The sequence below is a fragment of the Acomys minous genome (assembly GCF_964271855.1).
Source record: "Acomys minous genome assembly, chromosome: 14".
Taxonomy (NCBI): domain Eukaryota; kingdom Metazoa; phylum Chordata; class Mammalia; order Rodentia; family Muridae; genus Acomys; species Acomys minous.
In genome coordinates, this window is record NC_140496.1 from 441,972 (window position 1) to 459,605 (window position 17,634).

A 17,634-nucleotide genomic window follows, 5' to 3' on the forward strand; every position below is an offset into this window, starting at 1 on the left:
GCTTAGAAAGAAAACATAACCTTGTACCCATTTATATGAAAATCCCCAGCAGAGGCGGTCCCAGGAGCTGAGTGTCCAAGGATGGTGCCATCTACCATAATCTCTAGCATCAACTGTCCTCAAGACTTTTATTTTTCTTTTTTCAGTTTGTTGTAAAGGTAGGATCTAATGTAGTCTTGAACCTGCTAAGTAGCTTAGGCTAAGGATGACTTTGAACTTCTGTTTTTCCTACCTTCATCACTTTAGTGCCATGATTTTAAGTATGTGCCACTATGTTCAACTTATATGGTCTTATGCATTGAACCCAGGGCTTGGTGCAAGGTAGTAGACACCACTACCTGAGCTCAGGGATTCTTGTGTGCCAGGCAAGCATACTACCAACCAAGTCCACATGCCAAGCTAAATCTTAATTTTATTGAGGGTATGAAACAAGTCATATTTTTCTGTTCTCTGAGACTTGCTGAGACTGTTTTTGTACACTGCCGTCCTCAACAAATATTTGCTGAATGAATCAATGCATTACAACAGTCAGAAGCAGCTGTCGCTTCTCAGGATGCCTTCCTGTAACTCAGCCTGGCTATTTGCTCTGGGTGGGAATCTTGGAAACCAAGAATAAACTCAATGGTAATTAATATTTACAAAATCCAATTTTCTGAAGGACTATGAAACTCTCCTGTTAAAAATAAAAGTCCCACTTTTTGGCTACACCAGTCACACCTGCCTGACTTCCCACCAGCTTCTTTAAAAAAGTGATGCTCAGCTGGCAAAGGGAGCCAGATGTTACCATTTGAGGAAAACACAGCTAACTTGGATGCTGCCAAGCAGAGCAGAGGCTCTACCAGCTGAGTGCCCTTTCTCTTACACAGAGCTTCTGGGCTGTTTCTTTCCCCAGACCCAGTTGAAAGCCAGCCCACACTCAGCCAGAAGTCAGAGTGTTGAGCCAGTCCCCACCACTTCTCTGTGAATGGCCCTTCTGAAAAACAGCAAAGGGAACCTTGATTTGCCTTGGACTGAAAACCTTCAGACTCACTGAGCACGTATGGACAGATACCTGAGAGATAAAGGACATCAGCCTCTCACCGGTCCTCTCACTGGCCCCGGGCATGGCCAGTTAGGCTAGACTGGCTACTCAGCAAGCCCTACAGAGCCTCCTGTGTCCCCCATCCCAGCTTTGGATTACAAGTCTGCGATACAATGCGTGACATTTTATGTGGGGTCTGGGGTTTGAACTCAGGTCCTCACACTTGCAACGTAAATGCTTTACCGATTGAGCCATTTCCTCAACTTATCCCATAATTAACTTGTAATAATTATGAAGGAATATCAACAATTAATTCAAGGCTTGAATGAGATGCTACTTTAGAGCAGGGTTTCCTTGGCAGGTAAAATTAGATGAACTTTTGCCTATGTTATTAAGTTTAACAAGCAAATAACAACAAGAAACAGGTTATCCAACTAGATCGGAATTTCAGAGAAACAGTGACTAATTCTTGGTGTATCCAAAATGGGTGTATCCAAAAAAAATGGGAAATACATATACTAACAATTATCTTTTTTTTTTTTTAGCCACATCAAGCTTAACTGGGGATTCTGTATTTTTTCTTGGCAACACTGTTTTTGCTTTAACTTTAAAAATCAATCCTGAGTGAAAGAGACAAGTGGATGATGTTATCGGAAGGAGTTTGACGTGGCTACTACTAGTGATATGAATTTACCATAAGATCCTCTGTCTGTACTTGACCTTAAAAGAAAAACTGAGCAATCCAGTTAACCAGTCTTCAAAGAGTGAGACAGTAATGGCTAGGTGTGACAGTAGCTCCCAGTGGGGACCACCCAGCCTCCCCTGATGGCTTGGGAAGTTGCCTAAGGGTGTGTGGTGTCTGAGAGGTCACCCTCATCTGTGACTGACAGGGGGGCACATGACTGCGGGAGAGCCAAGCACAGGATGGCATTCATACAACCCTGCAGGAGTACTCCAGCGTGCTCGCCCCAGTCCCCTCCCTTTGCCAAAATGATGCAGCCCTCTTTAGAGCAACAAGGAAAACATTCCTTTCTCAGTCGCCTGAAGCAGGATAGTTTACCCCTGTGTGTCCATTATATATTTTCTAGATCTCCAGGATGGCTCTCTTTCTGAAGAATTTATGAATGTGAAACCTAGATTCAAAGCTGGAGCTCTAGAGGCTTTGGCAGTCAAGTAAGTGATGCGTGACATCCTAAGAGTTTCTTTTTCTTCTTGTTTTGTTTTGTTTGTTTGTTTTGGTTAATTTGCTAGTTTCTTTAAACTTGTCAGATTGAGTTAGGACTTGCCTATTCGTAAAGAGAAGGTGAAAATTCAAGGTTGTTTGCTGGTCAGACGGCATAAGAAGCGGAAATCCTTCACTAAGAAACAGCCACCGAACACTTGTGGTGCTCGAGGCCTCTGGGGTAAAGAGAAAGCATGGTGGCCAGGCTCTACATTGTCTAGTCCAACAGGACCTGCTCTTTCATCAGCCTGCACGCACAGAGGACTAGGGCCTTCAAAAGACGGAAGAGCTCATGAGTGATGATCTCACAGCAGGCTCTGCCTGGGATTTACCCTGCTTTCTGTTTAGAGAGTACCGTGCTTACTTTACGGTATGGGGGCATTTAGTGAGCACTCTACTCTAAGCCAAGTACATTATAAAAATCCTTTCATTTAATCCTCATCACAACTCATTAAGGTATCTCACAGACCAGGAAATGTACATGTGAGATGCCTGCAGTCAGGCACTCACAAAGTGGACTGTCCTGAGCCAGGCATGACCCTTCTGGCTGTGTGAACATCATGGTCACATTCTGCCCTCTCAAGAAACCTTTTAAGGCAACTGCTGGGAAATGACAGTCATTTCACTAGAAACAAAACAAAACCCAAATGTGTACTTAAAATAACAAAGTGGGCTGTGTGTAAAAATAATATAACAAACTACTTTAGATATTATTTAAGTAAACAGGCCATCTTACTACTTTTTTTAATCCAATGAATTACTTTCTTTTTTTGTTCAAATTCCTAGAATTACCTCTTGGGATGTCCTTATGATAATAAGAAGGGTAATTTGAGTTCAGATAAATATTTTATTTAACCAAGAGGATATAACATAAATCTTAAGAGACTGGATATGAAGCTTGCTTCTAAATAAAATTCTAGTGTAGTGACAAGAGATAAGGTTGGAGAAATGGACCAGAAAGTCCCACCCAGACCTTGTTCCTATGAGTTTACGGTAGACTTCAAATTAGGAATGCTCTAAAGTCCCCTAGAACATTCTACTATTTAACTGTTATCAAAAAATTAAAAATAAGGCCACCTTGACTTTTCAGTGCCTGTCCCTCTTCCGAATGCTCTCTAACCAATTCCTGCCTTCAAGGCCTTGAACTTTCTTAGTCTTGGTTCCTCACATGGTAAACAGATCTGTGTCAACAATGGAAACTAATACAACTTGAGTCTGACATCAGATCTGGGTTTTACTTTTCAACACTGATGTTTCCACAGATCTTTTCTGAACCCGCTTCTCAACACAGCACCTCCAGTCTAATGGGAAAGTCTGGGGGTGGGGCAGGTGCCTTCTCTTCAAAAGTCAGGTTTTTTTCCTTCTTTAGAAATAATCAAACTCAGCAGACAAATAATAAAATGAATTGAAAAATTAAATGCTCTAAATATGAACACAGACAGAACACAGTGGTTTCCACTGAAGACTGCAAGTTGTTTACTTTTTAATTAACGTCTTGGTGAATCACAGACTCTGTGTGCCAATCTTTTAAAACAGATTTATTTTTATTTTATGGGTATGAGTCTTTGCTTTGCATGCAGTGCCCACAGAGGCCAGAAGAGGGCGTGGGACCCCCTGGAACTGGAGTTACAGGCAGTTATGAGCTGTCACGCAGGCACTGGGAACTGAACCTGGGTCCTCTGGAAGAGCAGGGTGCTCTTAAAGACCACTGGCCCATTTCTCCAACTCCCATGTTTTTCAGTTTTTAAAATATGAAGGTAACATGTATGCTGTTGTTGCATTGAAATGAAAGCTCTCTAACATATCTACTTACATGGAAAAGGGTTGGAGCATGGCTGCTCTTAATCAGAACATAGGATCGCCTCACAGTTTCCGAAGCCCTAGAGGCTTTGGGCCTAGCAACTCACAGCCAGACACACCTAGACCTCCAGCCACCTGGCCTGACCCTCTTCCCAGACATATAGCAAGAACTAAGCCTAATTCATAATTTTCATCCCTCAAATAGGAATAGCCTGTTTCAATTTGACAGAGACCTCTCAAGTCCTGTTTGAAAAACAAACCAAAAACTTTTACAAGTTGACTTCCGCTTTAAAAAATATCCAGCTAAGAACTGGTAATAAAGCTCCTACTGTGATGTATGAGGCCCTGGTCCAATTCCCAGGGGGAAACACACATACCAAGTCAACAAAAATAGAGGCAAAATCCAACAGAGTGGCCAGGGTGCTTAGGGAGTGAAAGCAGCCCTTGATAGAGTCAAGCTCCTTAGGTGTAGTTGATGAAGCCACCTCTGGGTTTCAACACTGTATAAAGAAAGCCAGTGTGGAGCCTTCCACGGAGCAGCGATTTACTGCAATGATAAGCCTGCTGCCCACTGAAGAGGCAGGTTGCATTCAGTGGAAAGGAGAGCCCTGACTGAATCCCTGCCGTTCGACACACTGTGCTCACTGCTCGTGTGCGCCTCCCCCGCTGCCACGAGGAATAGCCTATATGACTGTTATCCGGGGAGTGAGACCCTGGCCTGGGGCGCTGGCTACTGAGTTAAGGCGGAGCTTGAACTCACACATGTCCCACCCAGCGTACAGGCCCTTGTGGCTTGAGTGTGAAAAGGTCCCACAGGCTCATGGATTTGAACTTTCATCTCTAGCTGCTGGGACTTTGGGGGAAGGCTATGAGATTTTTAGGCCACAGCATCCCATTGGATGAAGTGAGTCACTTGGGGGCAGACTTTGAGGTTGTCTGCTTCTTGGGGGAATGTGTCCACTTCACTTGCAAGCCAGAATGAACTCCTCTTCCCTGAAGTTCCTTCTTGTTAGACACTTTGTCACACTGATGAGAAAGGTAGCAAATACAGACCCCAGCGACCAAACAAATAGGGGCAGATTACTTTCATATTTGAACACATGAACGACTTCTCCTTGAATGGAAGTTAGTATTAATTCAAGGGGGGCAACTTCCATGTTGTCACTAACCTGTTATCTTGCAGCCATAAACTTCAAATCTCATAGATATACCAGTTTCCCAGGATGTTGGCTTGATTCGGACAAATCGCGTTATCAGCGGTTTGGGGAAAACGCCAAAGACGACATCTGTGGGGTTGGTGTTTCCCTGAAAGATCTAGATGGGAAAGGGGGTGTTAACAAACTGTATTAGAAACAAACCCCAGAAAATGTCCACAAATGCGCGAAGAAATTGTTTACAGTTCCAGCATTTTCTACCAAGGTTAGTGTGCCATTAGCAACCTGTCATGCTATTTTCCCAAATAACTATAATCAAAGAGAACCCTGTCCAGTGTAGAATGCCACCCCAATCATGTATTCTTGCTTGAATGGCTACAGCTTCTAAAAGCATTGTCACAAGGGTGGCATTTATTAAAGGACACACGCTGTCATTTTCAAAAGTGAGAAGCTGTTAACTTTACCCGAGAAGCCACAGCTGCACACACTCCACAGGGCCCCTCACTGTGTTTCGCATCCCCAGTGGCTCCCAGAAGGGATGCTCTTTGAGTTCTGGGTTAGGTCTGGAGTTTTGAAATTACAGCTCATGGTTCTCAGATACAATCCTAAGGCAAGTACCTTCCTCCCCCACTTCCTTCCTTCCTTCCTTCCTTCCCTCTCTTTCTTCCTTCCTTCTTTTCTTTCTTTCTTTCTTTCTTTCTTTCTTCCTTCCTTCCTTCCTTTCTTTTTTTCTTTCTCTTTTTTGTAGACATTGTTGAGTGTATCCCTGGCCATCTTTGAATGCACTGAAGATGACCTTAACCCCCCTCCCCCAGTCTTTCTGCTTCTACCTCTCAACCACTAGGGTTTCAGGTATGTACCATGTGTGTGGTTTATGTGGTATTTTGGGTGGATACCAGGGCTTTGTGCACATGAGGCAAGCACTCCAGCCACTGAGACACATCCCCGGCTTCCATGCTTACTTGGTTTTCTTGGTAAATGTTCTTAGTCATGCATCAGTGGTTTTAATACTTAAGATTTTTTGTAACATTATGCTTCAGTAGTCAGAGGCAAAACTAAATAATAAACGATTTTTAACTGAAAATTCTCAGTCTTCAGCTTCTAGGTACAAATGGGTCCTTTGATTCTAAGAACAATGAAGCACATCGCCACAAAGGCAAGGAGGCCCAAAATAAACCAGGTGCCTGAAAATGTCCTTTGGGACCATGTGGAATTTGGTGGTGTTGTTTACAGGATCTCTGTAAGCCATCATGGAACATTCTGGCACCAGCCTTCCCTTAGATAAGAGTGGAAGCCTCTGCTTTCTATATCTGCAGGTCAGCTATGGGGGAGGATGGCCCTGTAAAAGCAGCAGTGTTTCTACTGGACTGTGGTGGCGCACGCCTTTAATCCCAGCATTCAGGAGCAGAGGCAGGCAGATCTCTGTGAGTTCACGGCCAGCCTGGTCTACACGGAGAGCTCCCGGACAACCAGGGCTACATAGAGGGACTCTGTTTTAAAAACCCACCCCCTTCCAAATAAAGTAACAAAACCAGCATTTCTCTATGGTACTGGCTATGTCAAGCACTGTAACTCCCTACCATCTCCAGGTATTATAACAGAGCCTTCCTTGCAGGGCATGGAGGCCCTCCCCATATCCCAGAATATCCATGCAGTTCCCTGAGCTCTGCTCTTCCCTTCAGAGAAAGGGCACACCAATGTCATCAGACTGGTGCTTTTGCTTCATTGAGCTGGCATGACCCTGTGCTCTGCTCAGCAGCAAACACAGAAAATGCCCTGTGCTTTGCTTCTACTTCAGCTTCTCCCTCTGGGAAACAATCTGAATGGGTACATTTTCATGTGATGTCATGAGATGCCTCCAGAAGTAATAACACTCAAATACTGTTGTTCTTCTAGGCCGGGTTAGTTCTACTACGAACCAGAGTTGCCTGAGAAGCAGGGATGTAGGTGTACATCTAGTCTGCTAATGCAGAGAGTTTCCTGCAGGTTGCTGAAAAGCATGCAAGTTCATATTCTGTCCATAGGATGAAGACTGTCAGGGCAGGCTAGTACCGAAAGCCTACTTTGCCGTGGTACAGCTAGTGAAATAAGGAAAGATGGTGAGATCTACAGCCAGATGAACTGGGGAGAGTTGTAGGAAGAGACGTCAGTTGGATGCTCTGGTTTCATTTAGGGTCAGTGAAGGCCCCATATTCCAAGTCTCATGCCTGCTGCTTCCTCCCTTATCCTTTCAGCTTGGAAGGCTTGTGTGTGCAGGGCTGTTGCTGCATCAAAAGCCATGAGACCCTGGAGCATTACTGCCAGCTCCAGGAAGAGGTTTTCTTTCCCAGGTGGGGATACGATTCCATGTCCCCCACCTTTCACAGCCCTTGTACTGTCCGCGGACTGCTCCATGGAGCTCTCTTCCCACACAGCCGATATCCCCTACACTTGTCTCCATCTTGCCTGCCCTCCATGAGAGAGTCTGTATCTGTATTTACTTCATACCACAGAGGCTGTCCTCAGTTCTAGTGTTCAAGAGAACTGAGGCCATGTGAACACAGCTGGGTTCTTGTAGAGTGTGTGAGTGAGTGTGTGTGTGTGTGTGTGTGTGTGTGTGTGTGTGTGTGTGTGTGTGTGTAGGGGAGGGAGAAACTTCAGGTATTGTTTCTCATACAGTGTTCACTTAAGCTTTTGAGACAGGGTCTCTTACTGGCCTTCCAATGAATCCCAGTAATCCTCCTGTTTCCACAGCCCAGGGCTGGGGTGGCAAGTACATCCCACACCACTCCCTGATTTATAAAAAATCTATCTATCTATCTATCTATCTATCTATCTATCTATCTATCTATCATCTATTTATTATGTATAGGAACATGCCATGGTGACATGTGGAACTTGTGAGAATTGGTTCTCAGCTTCCACCATTTGTGTCCTTAGGAAGGAATTTGTGTGTCAGGATACTGATGAGCATCTTTACCCACTGCGCCGTCTCACTGGCATGTGTATGTTCACGTCTTTATAAACATTTACAACGTGGGTTCTGGAGATGGGACTCAGGCCCTCATACTTGTGTGGGAAGCAGTTTACTGGCTGAGCATCTCTCCAGCCTCTCAAGCTTTGGACTTTGAGTAACATCAAATATGAATTCTGAAAAATCTTTTGATTAATAAATCAGAGCAAGTATAGCTTCAAATAAGCAGGCGAGCTGAGGGAAACACCTCAGTTCCTAGACGACAGAGGGCAGGGTGATCTCACTGAGGCTGGGCTCAGCCGCTCCACTGGGTGAGGTTCAAGAGAGTAGGCTGCATGCTGTCTGTGTGATCTGAAAGAACACAGCAAATCTGTGTTCTGTTCTGGCAAGCAACAGCCAATTGCACTTGTAAATAAGTTTGTGAGCACTGAGGGTAGATGAAAGGGTGCTGGCCCATTATGGAAAGGGGGGGAAAAAAAGGGTTATGAGAGAAGAAAGAAACATGAGGAAAACCCAAATAAAGGAAGCCAAACACCATCAGGAATTCCTGAGGTGGGCAGGGTTAGGCTGTGCATTCTATGTCTCTGGTGATTCTTAAGTTTGTCTTTTAATTTGGCTGACGCTGTCTTTTTAGTAGCATCTGTGTAACTTCTTCTAGGCCTTTGCATCTGGGAGCATGAGACCCTTTGGTCAGATTTAGACCTCTAATTGTACTTTTCATTTTAAATCAATTCAAAAAATAAACCAGCCCTGACAGAAAAAAAAAATCCCCATAGAAACGGATAAAAATTGATCACACACGTGAAAGACTTTAGTAAGGGAGCGGGAGGGAGGGGCAGGAGCCAAACTCACAATGGCCTTATTTCCTTCTTTCAGGGTGATCCAGTCCTCTCCATTGGAACTGATGTCAACTCTGTAAGTCTTGACGTAATATTTCTTCTTGGTTTCTTTGGAAATGGCGCCCTGTGTCCCTACAGCAGTGACGAATCGCAGTAGGCCCAAGTCGACCTGCAAGAAAATGACACATGGGTTCAGTCAGCTGTCCCAGACACACGAGCTGTGACTTCGGCAGCTTTCCTGCAGGCTTTGCACAAGGGTTTCCACCCGTAGCAATCAGCTGGGTCTAATCCGATGTCAGTGTGCACTATCTCCCCCCCCCCCCCACTCTCTGAAGGAAGGCAAAGGCTATCAAACTGCCTTCCCACAGGTCAGTGCTGCAGTCAGCTGGGGCCAGAGAAACTTCTTTGCAGGAAGTACAGAGACTCAGAACTGGTCCAAGTGCTGAGACCACTAGAGTGCTCAGCTCTGAACAGGGCATCTGCACCATCACTTCTGAGGCTCAGGGAAAGTCACAGAAGTGAGTGTGGAAAGACTGTAAGAGCTGGAGGAATGGGTAGAGTGTTGTACAATGCTGTCTTTCAGGCATGATATGACTGTCACACTCATGAACTTAAAGCCACTGAGTTTACCTGCACAAGACATGTACCAAATTAGGTCTGTCCACATGTCCCTCCCCCTTGAAAATCTATCAGTGAAGGAGTGACAGACATTTTCTTAGTGCCGTAGTCACTAATTGCCCATCTTCCTGTAAGCAACCCAGAATAAAATCCATTGGTAGACATACCACATACACACACACACACACACACACACACACACACACACACACACACACACACGAGGCCAGATAATAAAGAGACTAGGTTATGAGAAAGGAGCATGTTCTTATCACTACAGCCAAGATCACTTGATTCATAGTGCAAAGGAAAAAACAAACTGGGTTCATGTCAGTATATCTTCCAAGACATTTAACACACTTCCCAAGGTATATCATATGTGTCATTTTACAGCTGGAGAATCAAGGCAGAAGTACACATTGGCTACTGAAGAGGCCTGAACTAGGCCTCCCATCCGATCCAGTTGACCCTGCATTCCAACTCTTTACAGCATCCTGTCTCCTCCCAGTGAGATGCAGGCAGGAAGGGCACTGATGTGAATGCCGTACGAGTGCTGTGGTTCTAGAACAGACACAGCAGAGTCTGGAATGGTCCAGCAAGGAGACGAGCAAGGGTATAGGCTTGGCCTCATCTGAAGCTCCTTCAGATGTTTTCTCATGGCCTTGCTATAAGCAGATAGGTTGAGGCAGCTAGGTCCCAACACATGATAGGGAGGGAAGACATCATAAAGGAAAGCTTGTGAGCTCCTGTTGGTTAGTGTCCAGTGAGGCTTCCCAGCAGCAGAGCCTCACTTTGAGTCTTGTTCACTGGAGGGTGGTGGGGACTTCTGGTAATAAGTTCTGCTCTGTCACGTGTTCCCACCTTGAGTAGCTAGTTATCAAGGCAACTGGTCAACTGCTCATAAACTGGAATCCCTAAACACCTCCTCATGAGTGCGTGCCTGTGTGTGTGTGTGTGTGTGTGTGTGTGTGTGTGTGTGTGTGTGTGTACCTGTTTATGTTTGCGTATATTCAGGTGTACATGTATGTGCCTGCATGTGGAGCTCAGACGTCAAGCTTTAAGAGCTTTCCATCCTTGTGTTTTAGACAGGGTCCCTTGCAGGGCCCTAAAACCACTGGCTGACCAGAGAGCTCCAAAACATTCCCATGTCTGTCTCTGCAACCATGGAGTCATAAGTCAGTGCCATCATAGCTTCTTCACATGGGTTTTTGGGGACTGAACCAGGCTTTCAAGTTTGCATGGCAAGCACTGTACCAACTGAGCCATGCTCCCAGCTTAGCAAGACATTTTTTTGCAATCCCCCTTTTCATATTTTTCATAGATATTTTCAGCATAATCACCCTCCTTTTAACCTGTTCCTATGGTCATCATTAATAATTACATGTAATTTAAAATAAAGCTCATGGTTACTCTTTACATGAGTGTTTTCACTGTCTTTTCATTAATGCGTTAGACATTTCCTGGAAGGCTGTTTCCTTCTATTTGTTGTAGGGCCTGGATTGTACAGAAAAATAATTTAAAGATAAGAAATAGCTTTTTAAAAAAGGATGCACAAACATACTATTTTTTTTTACAGGACCCAGAGAGGAATTACCTAATACACCTGGTTTGCATTGACCAGATATTTCAACAATACAGTAGGAGCTAATGGAACACCATTTTCTTAAAAAAAAAAAAAAAAAAGGCAGAGCAAACCCCCACTCCACCCTCAGCTTCTGAATCCTGAGACTTGACAGCCCAATTTTTAGAAAACACTATTTCAATTAACCCTGCAGTGCCCAAGGCTCCTGCAGAATGTTGCTTTGGCAGGTCTGCCCTGAAAGGCCGCCTCCTCTGGTCTGTCAGGAACAGATTTTACCTGATGGCCCTGGAAGGAGTTAAAACCCAGAGGTGCAAGAAAAGCAGTTCTCTGAAGGCAGGGTGGAGTTCCACAGTCCTACAACAGTGCCTGCCCTGGGAAGGGCCCAACAATACAGCTGCATTTCCTTGGTCTAAATGTAAAGTTGATGCTCTGTAAGCTTTCACCAGATTTAAGAGAAAAATATAATAGTAACAACAACAACAATCTCTCTCTCTCTCTCTCTCTCTCTCTCTCTCTCTCTCTCTCTCTCTCTCTCTCCCTCTTTAGTTCATAAGAAAGATTTTATTATATGTCCATGGCTAGCCTGGAGCTTGCTATGTAGATCAGGATGTCTTGGAATTTGAATTCATGGAGAGCTACCTGCTTCTGCTTCTTAGCTTGACTAGGACTTGCTATTTAGTCAGATGACCTTAAACTTCTGATGCCCTCAGCCTCCACCTACCTAGTTCTGGGCTTATAGGCTTGCAGCACCACATTGTTACCGAAGGAAGCCAGGGCTTTGTGCATGCTAAGCAAACTTTCTACAAGCAGAGCTATGTCCCATCCCCAGAACAAAATTTTAATATAATTAATAATACTGTAGATTAACAATGGTGGCCATTTCAACTTTTAATTTAACAAATAAATGTTTACTCAACACATTTAAAACAAATCCAGGGCCTGTCTTCTCAGCTGACACTGGTAATTCTGTGCAGAAGGGGAGCAGGGGGCTTCTACTGAATACTCCATTTTTTCTTATCCCCTATTAACACAGGTTTCCAAAGGCAAGACTGCTACTGGATGCAATATTTGGCAGGTAAAATAAAAGATGGCAAATTAAACTGAATTTAAGATGAAAAGAAAAAAAATATACTAACTCAAAAACTTCTGAAAATTCCTACAAAGTCTGTGCTTTCAGAACACCCACAGCATCTAGATAACGGCTCTAGACACTGGAGGAAAGCCGCAAGGGTCTCAAAATGCTCTGAGAACACTGAGAGCTCCGCCGACCATCCACTGAGCTATTCATCCACTTGCAATCTGAAAGGTTCTTCGAACCTGGACATCTAAGGGAGCACAGCGCAGCACCATCGAAACAGACTCTTCCTGCCACACTTATAGGAGGCTTCAGTTTGGGATGATTCAACTCCCAAGTGTACTCTGAATATTGAGCTGATCTGCAATCACTTTAGAACTCTGCTCCCTGGATGTACTTTCGGATGGACAGACAGACATCTCCAGTAGCCTGGATTCCTCTGAACTCATTGTGTAGCCAAGACTAGTCTTGAACGTTTGATTCTTTGGCCTCCACCTCCCCAGTGCTGAGATTATAAGCATATGCCACCATACCTGTATTGTGGGGTGCTGGGGATGGAACCGCCATATCTGCTTTGTGGGGTGCTAGTGATGGAACCCACCATACCTGTATTGTGGGGTGCTGGGGATGGAACCCACCATACTTGCTTTGTGGGGTGCTGGGGATGGAACCCGCCATACTTGTTTTATGGGGTGCTGGGGATGGAACCCACCATACCTGTTTTGTGGAGTGCTGGGGATGGAACCGCCATATCTGCTTTGTGGGGTGCTGTGGATGGAACCCACCATACCTGTTTTGTGGAGTGCTGGGGATGGAACCCGCCATACCTGTTTTGTGGGGTGCTGGGGATGGAACCCGCCATACCTGTTTTGTGGGGTGCTGGGGATGGAACCTGGGGCTATGTACATGCTAGACAAGAACTCCACCAGTTTAGACACATCCCCAGCCCTGGTATTTATGAAGTTTTGAGGGAGTGCTAGTTACTAGGCAGGAAAGAAGATTCCCAGGTACAAGAGAATCAGCTGGCTTTCAGGAAGGAGCCTGGTACAGAGACAAGCAACTCCTCAGCAGGAAAATGTCCGTAGAACACAAGCATGAATCACCTTGAGAAGGAAATGGTATTTTCTTTCTCAACAGCAATGAAACACACTAGCAACTTCCTCTGTAATTGCATAAAGTTTCCTGCTGGGCTTTAAAGTCTGTGGCTCCTCTTATTGGCTGCACTGGGAATATTTGAAACTCCATTCCATTTTTCTTCCTAACATTACTGCCATTAAATTTTCACTACAGATGAATGACAACTTCACAGAATCTAGGTCTACACTGCTGTGACCAAGAGAGGGTGCTACCTGATCCCCAATCACCAGCTTCCTCCAGCTGTGGATTCAGCGCTAACGGGGGGGGGCATTATTTGTCCACTAGGCTTTCTCTCCAAATGCCAAGGGGAATTCTGTGGAAACAGGAAGGGACCCCCCATCCTCCACCCCCACCCACGATAAAATGCATGGAAAGTCTGGGAGGAGCTGGAGACAGTTGGTCCCATCAACACCTTGCTCGCATCATGTTGTCCATGCCAGGCTTAATGCCTTGAGTGCTTTTATCAGTTTCAGCATAGTGCACCCCAGAATGTGCCACTTAGCATAAATGTCATTTTGAGATAAAGCAATTAAGAATCAAGAAGAGATAAGAGAAACAGTCTCTGCCATCCTGAGAGCAGCGCTTGTATCTTCTATGTTAAGGGTGTGAGAGTCTCCCTGGTGCCAGGCTACCCAGTATCAATCCTGGGGTGAGTGCATGAGCACATCTTACTGGAAAAACCTGAATTTCCACTCATTGTCATGAATGTGTGCTCTGTACTTTCTCACAATTTATTGGCCCCCCAGAAGCCCAAATCCCCTTCATTTTGACAACTAATTTCTCTATAGTAATTGCCATTTGTTATACAGCTGGATGTATAACTTTTACTTTTCTATGAAGTCCCAGGGACATTAAAAAACATGAATAGAATCCGCATTGCTTTCTCTTGTTGATCGATCGTTTGCCAGTTTAGTTTGAAGGCCCCAGACACAAGCCTAGCCCAGCACAGGGATAACCTTTTCTGCTCTTATGAGTCTTTCTCACTGGCGTAGCTAATTAGGACAATGGCCTCAGTCTACCTTCATGTGTAGTGTCTGATTATATTAAAACACTTGTAACCTCATTAAATATATATTTATAATTCCCTCCTTCTCTTCTATCTCTCCCTCTCTTCCTCCCCATCCACTCTCCCCTCCTTCTTCTAAAGAGCAGTGAGCATTTCCTCTTTTCCACCTGGTGGATGAGCCAGGCACTTCTGCTCCCGTGAGTTCGTCTCACAGCTCTTTGGGTTCATCATGCTATGCTCGCCCGGTAGTTCCTTTTAGTCATTTGTGATTTGTCTGGAAAAGCATTTGTCTTTCTGTATAGCTAATGGGATTCCTAGTGAAAAATTTATAAAATGTAGTAGTTTCAAGGAGGAACAAAATCTCCTTAAGACATCACTACTGGGACAACATACTTCACTTTCCCAGAGTCTTGTTCCTATGTTCCTATGAAAATACATGTGAATGTATGTGCATTTTACAGTTATAAAAATAGGGCCATTCTAACTCTGCAGTTGGCAACTTGTCAGTTCCTTCTGTTTTATGACTATATCTCCTGCCCAAGAATATTCCTCTCTCTCATCCTTTCTCTTCTTTCTTTTCTTTTTTCTTTTTGAACAGGTCCTGTATAGTTTAGGCTGATCTAGAACTTACTATTTAGCCAACACTGGTCTGGAACTCTCAGACTCCTCTTGCCTTAGCCTTCTGAATGCTGGGAGGACAGGCACGTGCCACCACACCCAACTGCATCACCACTTTTAAAGGCATCCCCTGTATTGGTGGACTGATGTCATCTGACTCCACAGTAGGATTCTGCAAGCAGACAGTAAGAGAAAGGATATGTGTGTGTGTGTGTGTGTGTGTGTGTGTGTGTGTGTGTGTGTGTGTGTGTGTGTAGGGCGAGGGGCAGGAAGAGTAGAATTCACCATGAAGAAAAGGAGTGATGAAATATCAGGCGAGTGCACTTCTCACAGGGCAGCAGACACAGTTGGTCTGAAATGCATGGACTCTGATGAGCACTGGATTTTCATAACTGGAAGGAAGTGAGCAGCAGCTGTGGAGATAATCTAGGATCTCGTCCACATCTGGACTACGCTTTGCTTTCACCAAGCCTGCATTCCAGGACACAGGAATGGTGCACTTAAGGCAACCAGGAATGGCAGAGAAGCCAGCACTGCTCAGGCCTCTTCTCCACAGTGCACCCTGCTGTGTTCTGGAGGGTTCCTTTCCTGAACATTACTTGCTTTACCCACAAATATCTGGGTTCACAGGCACTATAATCAGGTAATGTGACCCCAAGCCCAAGCAGCTTTGCTTCACTCACTATCTTCTGGGCTTTAGAGACTGACCTTACATCCGAGCCGTCATATTTTTGACCAGAAGATGGATGCGTTTTCACATCTGAGTTTGGGGGAATTCTCTGATGAAGGGCGGCGGAGAGAGATACGGAATGGGTTAGGCACACATGCGACTGAACATCAAATGCATTCCCTTAGCTCGTTGAGCATTTCCCACTGCGGGTAAGTCACATATCACATCTGGAAAGTATCCAGTGGTGTGTACGCTATCCTCACAAGTCCATCAGACGCCTTTGGAGTTCTAGTCGCTGCTTCCTGAGCCAGTTTTCACAACGCAATGAACATAAGTGACTCAACAAGACACTCTGTTTCCAACATTGATATGAAATTCTAAGATGTTAGATTGCCTATCCATATCTTATTTTCACACAAAGAGGCATCAGGCAGAAGCAAGGGACTCTAGAGCTTGTCTTTTCAGTCATGGGGTGCAGAGCATGGTTGGCCCTACTGCTGGGGACCTGTGAAGGCACTGGGTCTCCTGGCCCCTTGCTTGTTCTTTCTTTTCAGGTACCTACAAGAATAAACACTTTATGGCCAAAGGCATTGTCTTCACAATAACAGGAAACACATTCCCCAGATAAAGAGAAGCGAGGAAAAAGCCCACATTTTACCGAGAATCACTGCGTTTTTCTCAGCATTGCACAGTAAATCACACAGCTCGCAGCCTCCCAGCCATGAAACGCATGCTGCTGCTTGCCTTGATTGTGCACAACTGGCCATCAGTAATGTAATGTGGAAAACCTCATTTCCAAAATGAAAATCTGCCTTGCTCAATAAAATACTGCCCCGTGAGTGAGCATTGGCAAGGGAGCATTTATCAGCTTTTAATGCTCCCCTGGCAGGCCGGCACAACAGCCTGAGAAAATAAAGGACAAAGAACTGATTAAAAACCGGAAAGTCTGCTCGTGAGGGGAAGACATGGCAGATTTTCTTCAGAACATCTCTGATGACTCAAGGCTGTTTAATTCATCAGTTGATACTAAAGCTAAAGAAAATATTTTTAAGCAATTGTCTCATTTCCTTAGATAAAACACATGTTTTCTGACCTAGTCAGGCATGTGGACCTCAGCTATTCTAGGCTGAGTGGGGCTAATTCGTAGCGTCTGACCATTGTCTGCCTGAGTCTCAGGGTCTCTGGCTTCTTATAGATGCTAATCGGAACACAACCACCTAAGGTTAATAACATAATCCTCCACCTATATTATTTTTTCATGATTATTGTATTACATAGAAAATGCAGATAACTAAAAATCTGTATTTCGGCCTCTGTGTTTAGGGTGTTTTGTTTAAGGGCTAAACTTCAAACCTCTTATCAAACAAGGAAAGTTTTATGGACAAATAAACTGAGAAGCAAAGTGACATATGTCCTTGCCCAGAGTCACCCTGTGTGGCTCATGGCACCCTGTGCTGTTCCCCAAGTTATGAGACAGCAAAAATATGATCTGACAGCTCTTCTTAGGAAATTAAATATTTTGTGTGGTTATAGGAAACATGAGACCATCTGTGGCCACCTTGCTGTTAGTTTAAACTGCATGCAGAGCTACTGGAATGGTCCATTTTGAATATTATATGGTGAAAAAGATAAGCTGATGGTTATAGGTATTTTTTTTTTAAGTTCAAGACAGGAAAAGCCAACACTCACTGGTCATCTTAGTTGTTTGAATGAACCCTTCTGATCATAGTTAAATTAGGGGAGAAACCCAACTTCTGGTTGCAGCTATCTGATTAACGGACACTCTGCCATTCTCATGTTAATCCACAAACCAGAAGCAACTATTTTAAAAAGAAAAAAATTTAATTCTGAGGTAGTCTTTGACTTGGTTCTTTGTAAATAGTGAAATCTGCCGTACCTTAATTGTCCAGAAACAAGGAGGCACACAGCAAGTGTGAGC

General features: G+C 44.4%; 1 protein-coding gene across 3 annotated transcripts in view; it reads right to left on the reverse strand.

The window, feature by feature from the left end:
- The window catches only part of NRP1 (neuropilin 1), a 144,507-nt gene that overhangs the window by 37,065 nt on the left and 89,808 nt on the right, over positions 1-17,634 (reverse strand). For all 3 annotated transcript variants that reach the window (XM_084756148.1, XM_084756146.1, XM_084756147.1), the window contains 2 exons: positions 9,003-9,158; positions 5,213-5,357 (listed from right to left, as the gene is read on the reverse strand). In XM_084756148.1, coding sequence (XP_084612274.1) covers positions 5,213-5,357; positions 9,003-9,158 — 301 coding nt within the window. The remainder of the gene's footprint in view (positions 1-5,212; positions 5,358-9,002; positions 9,159-17,634) is intronic.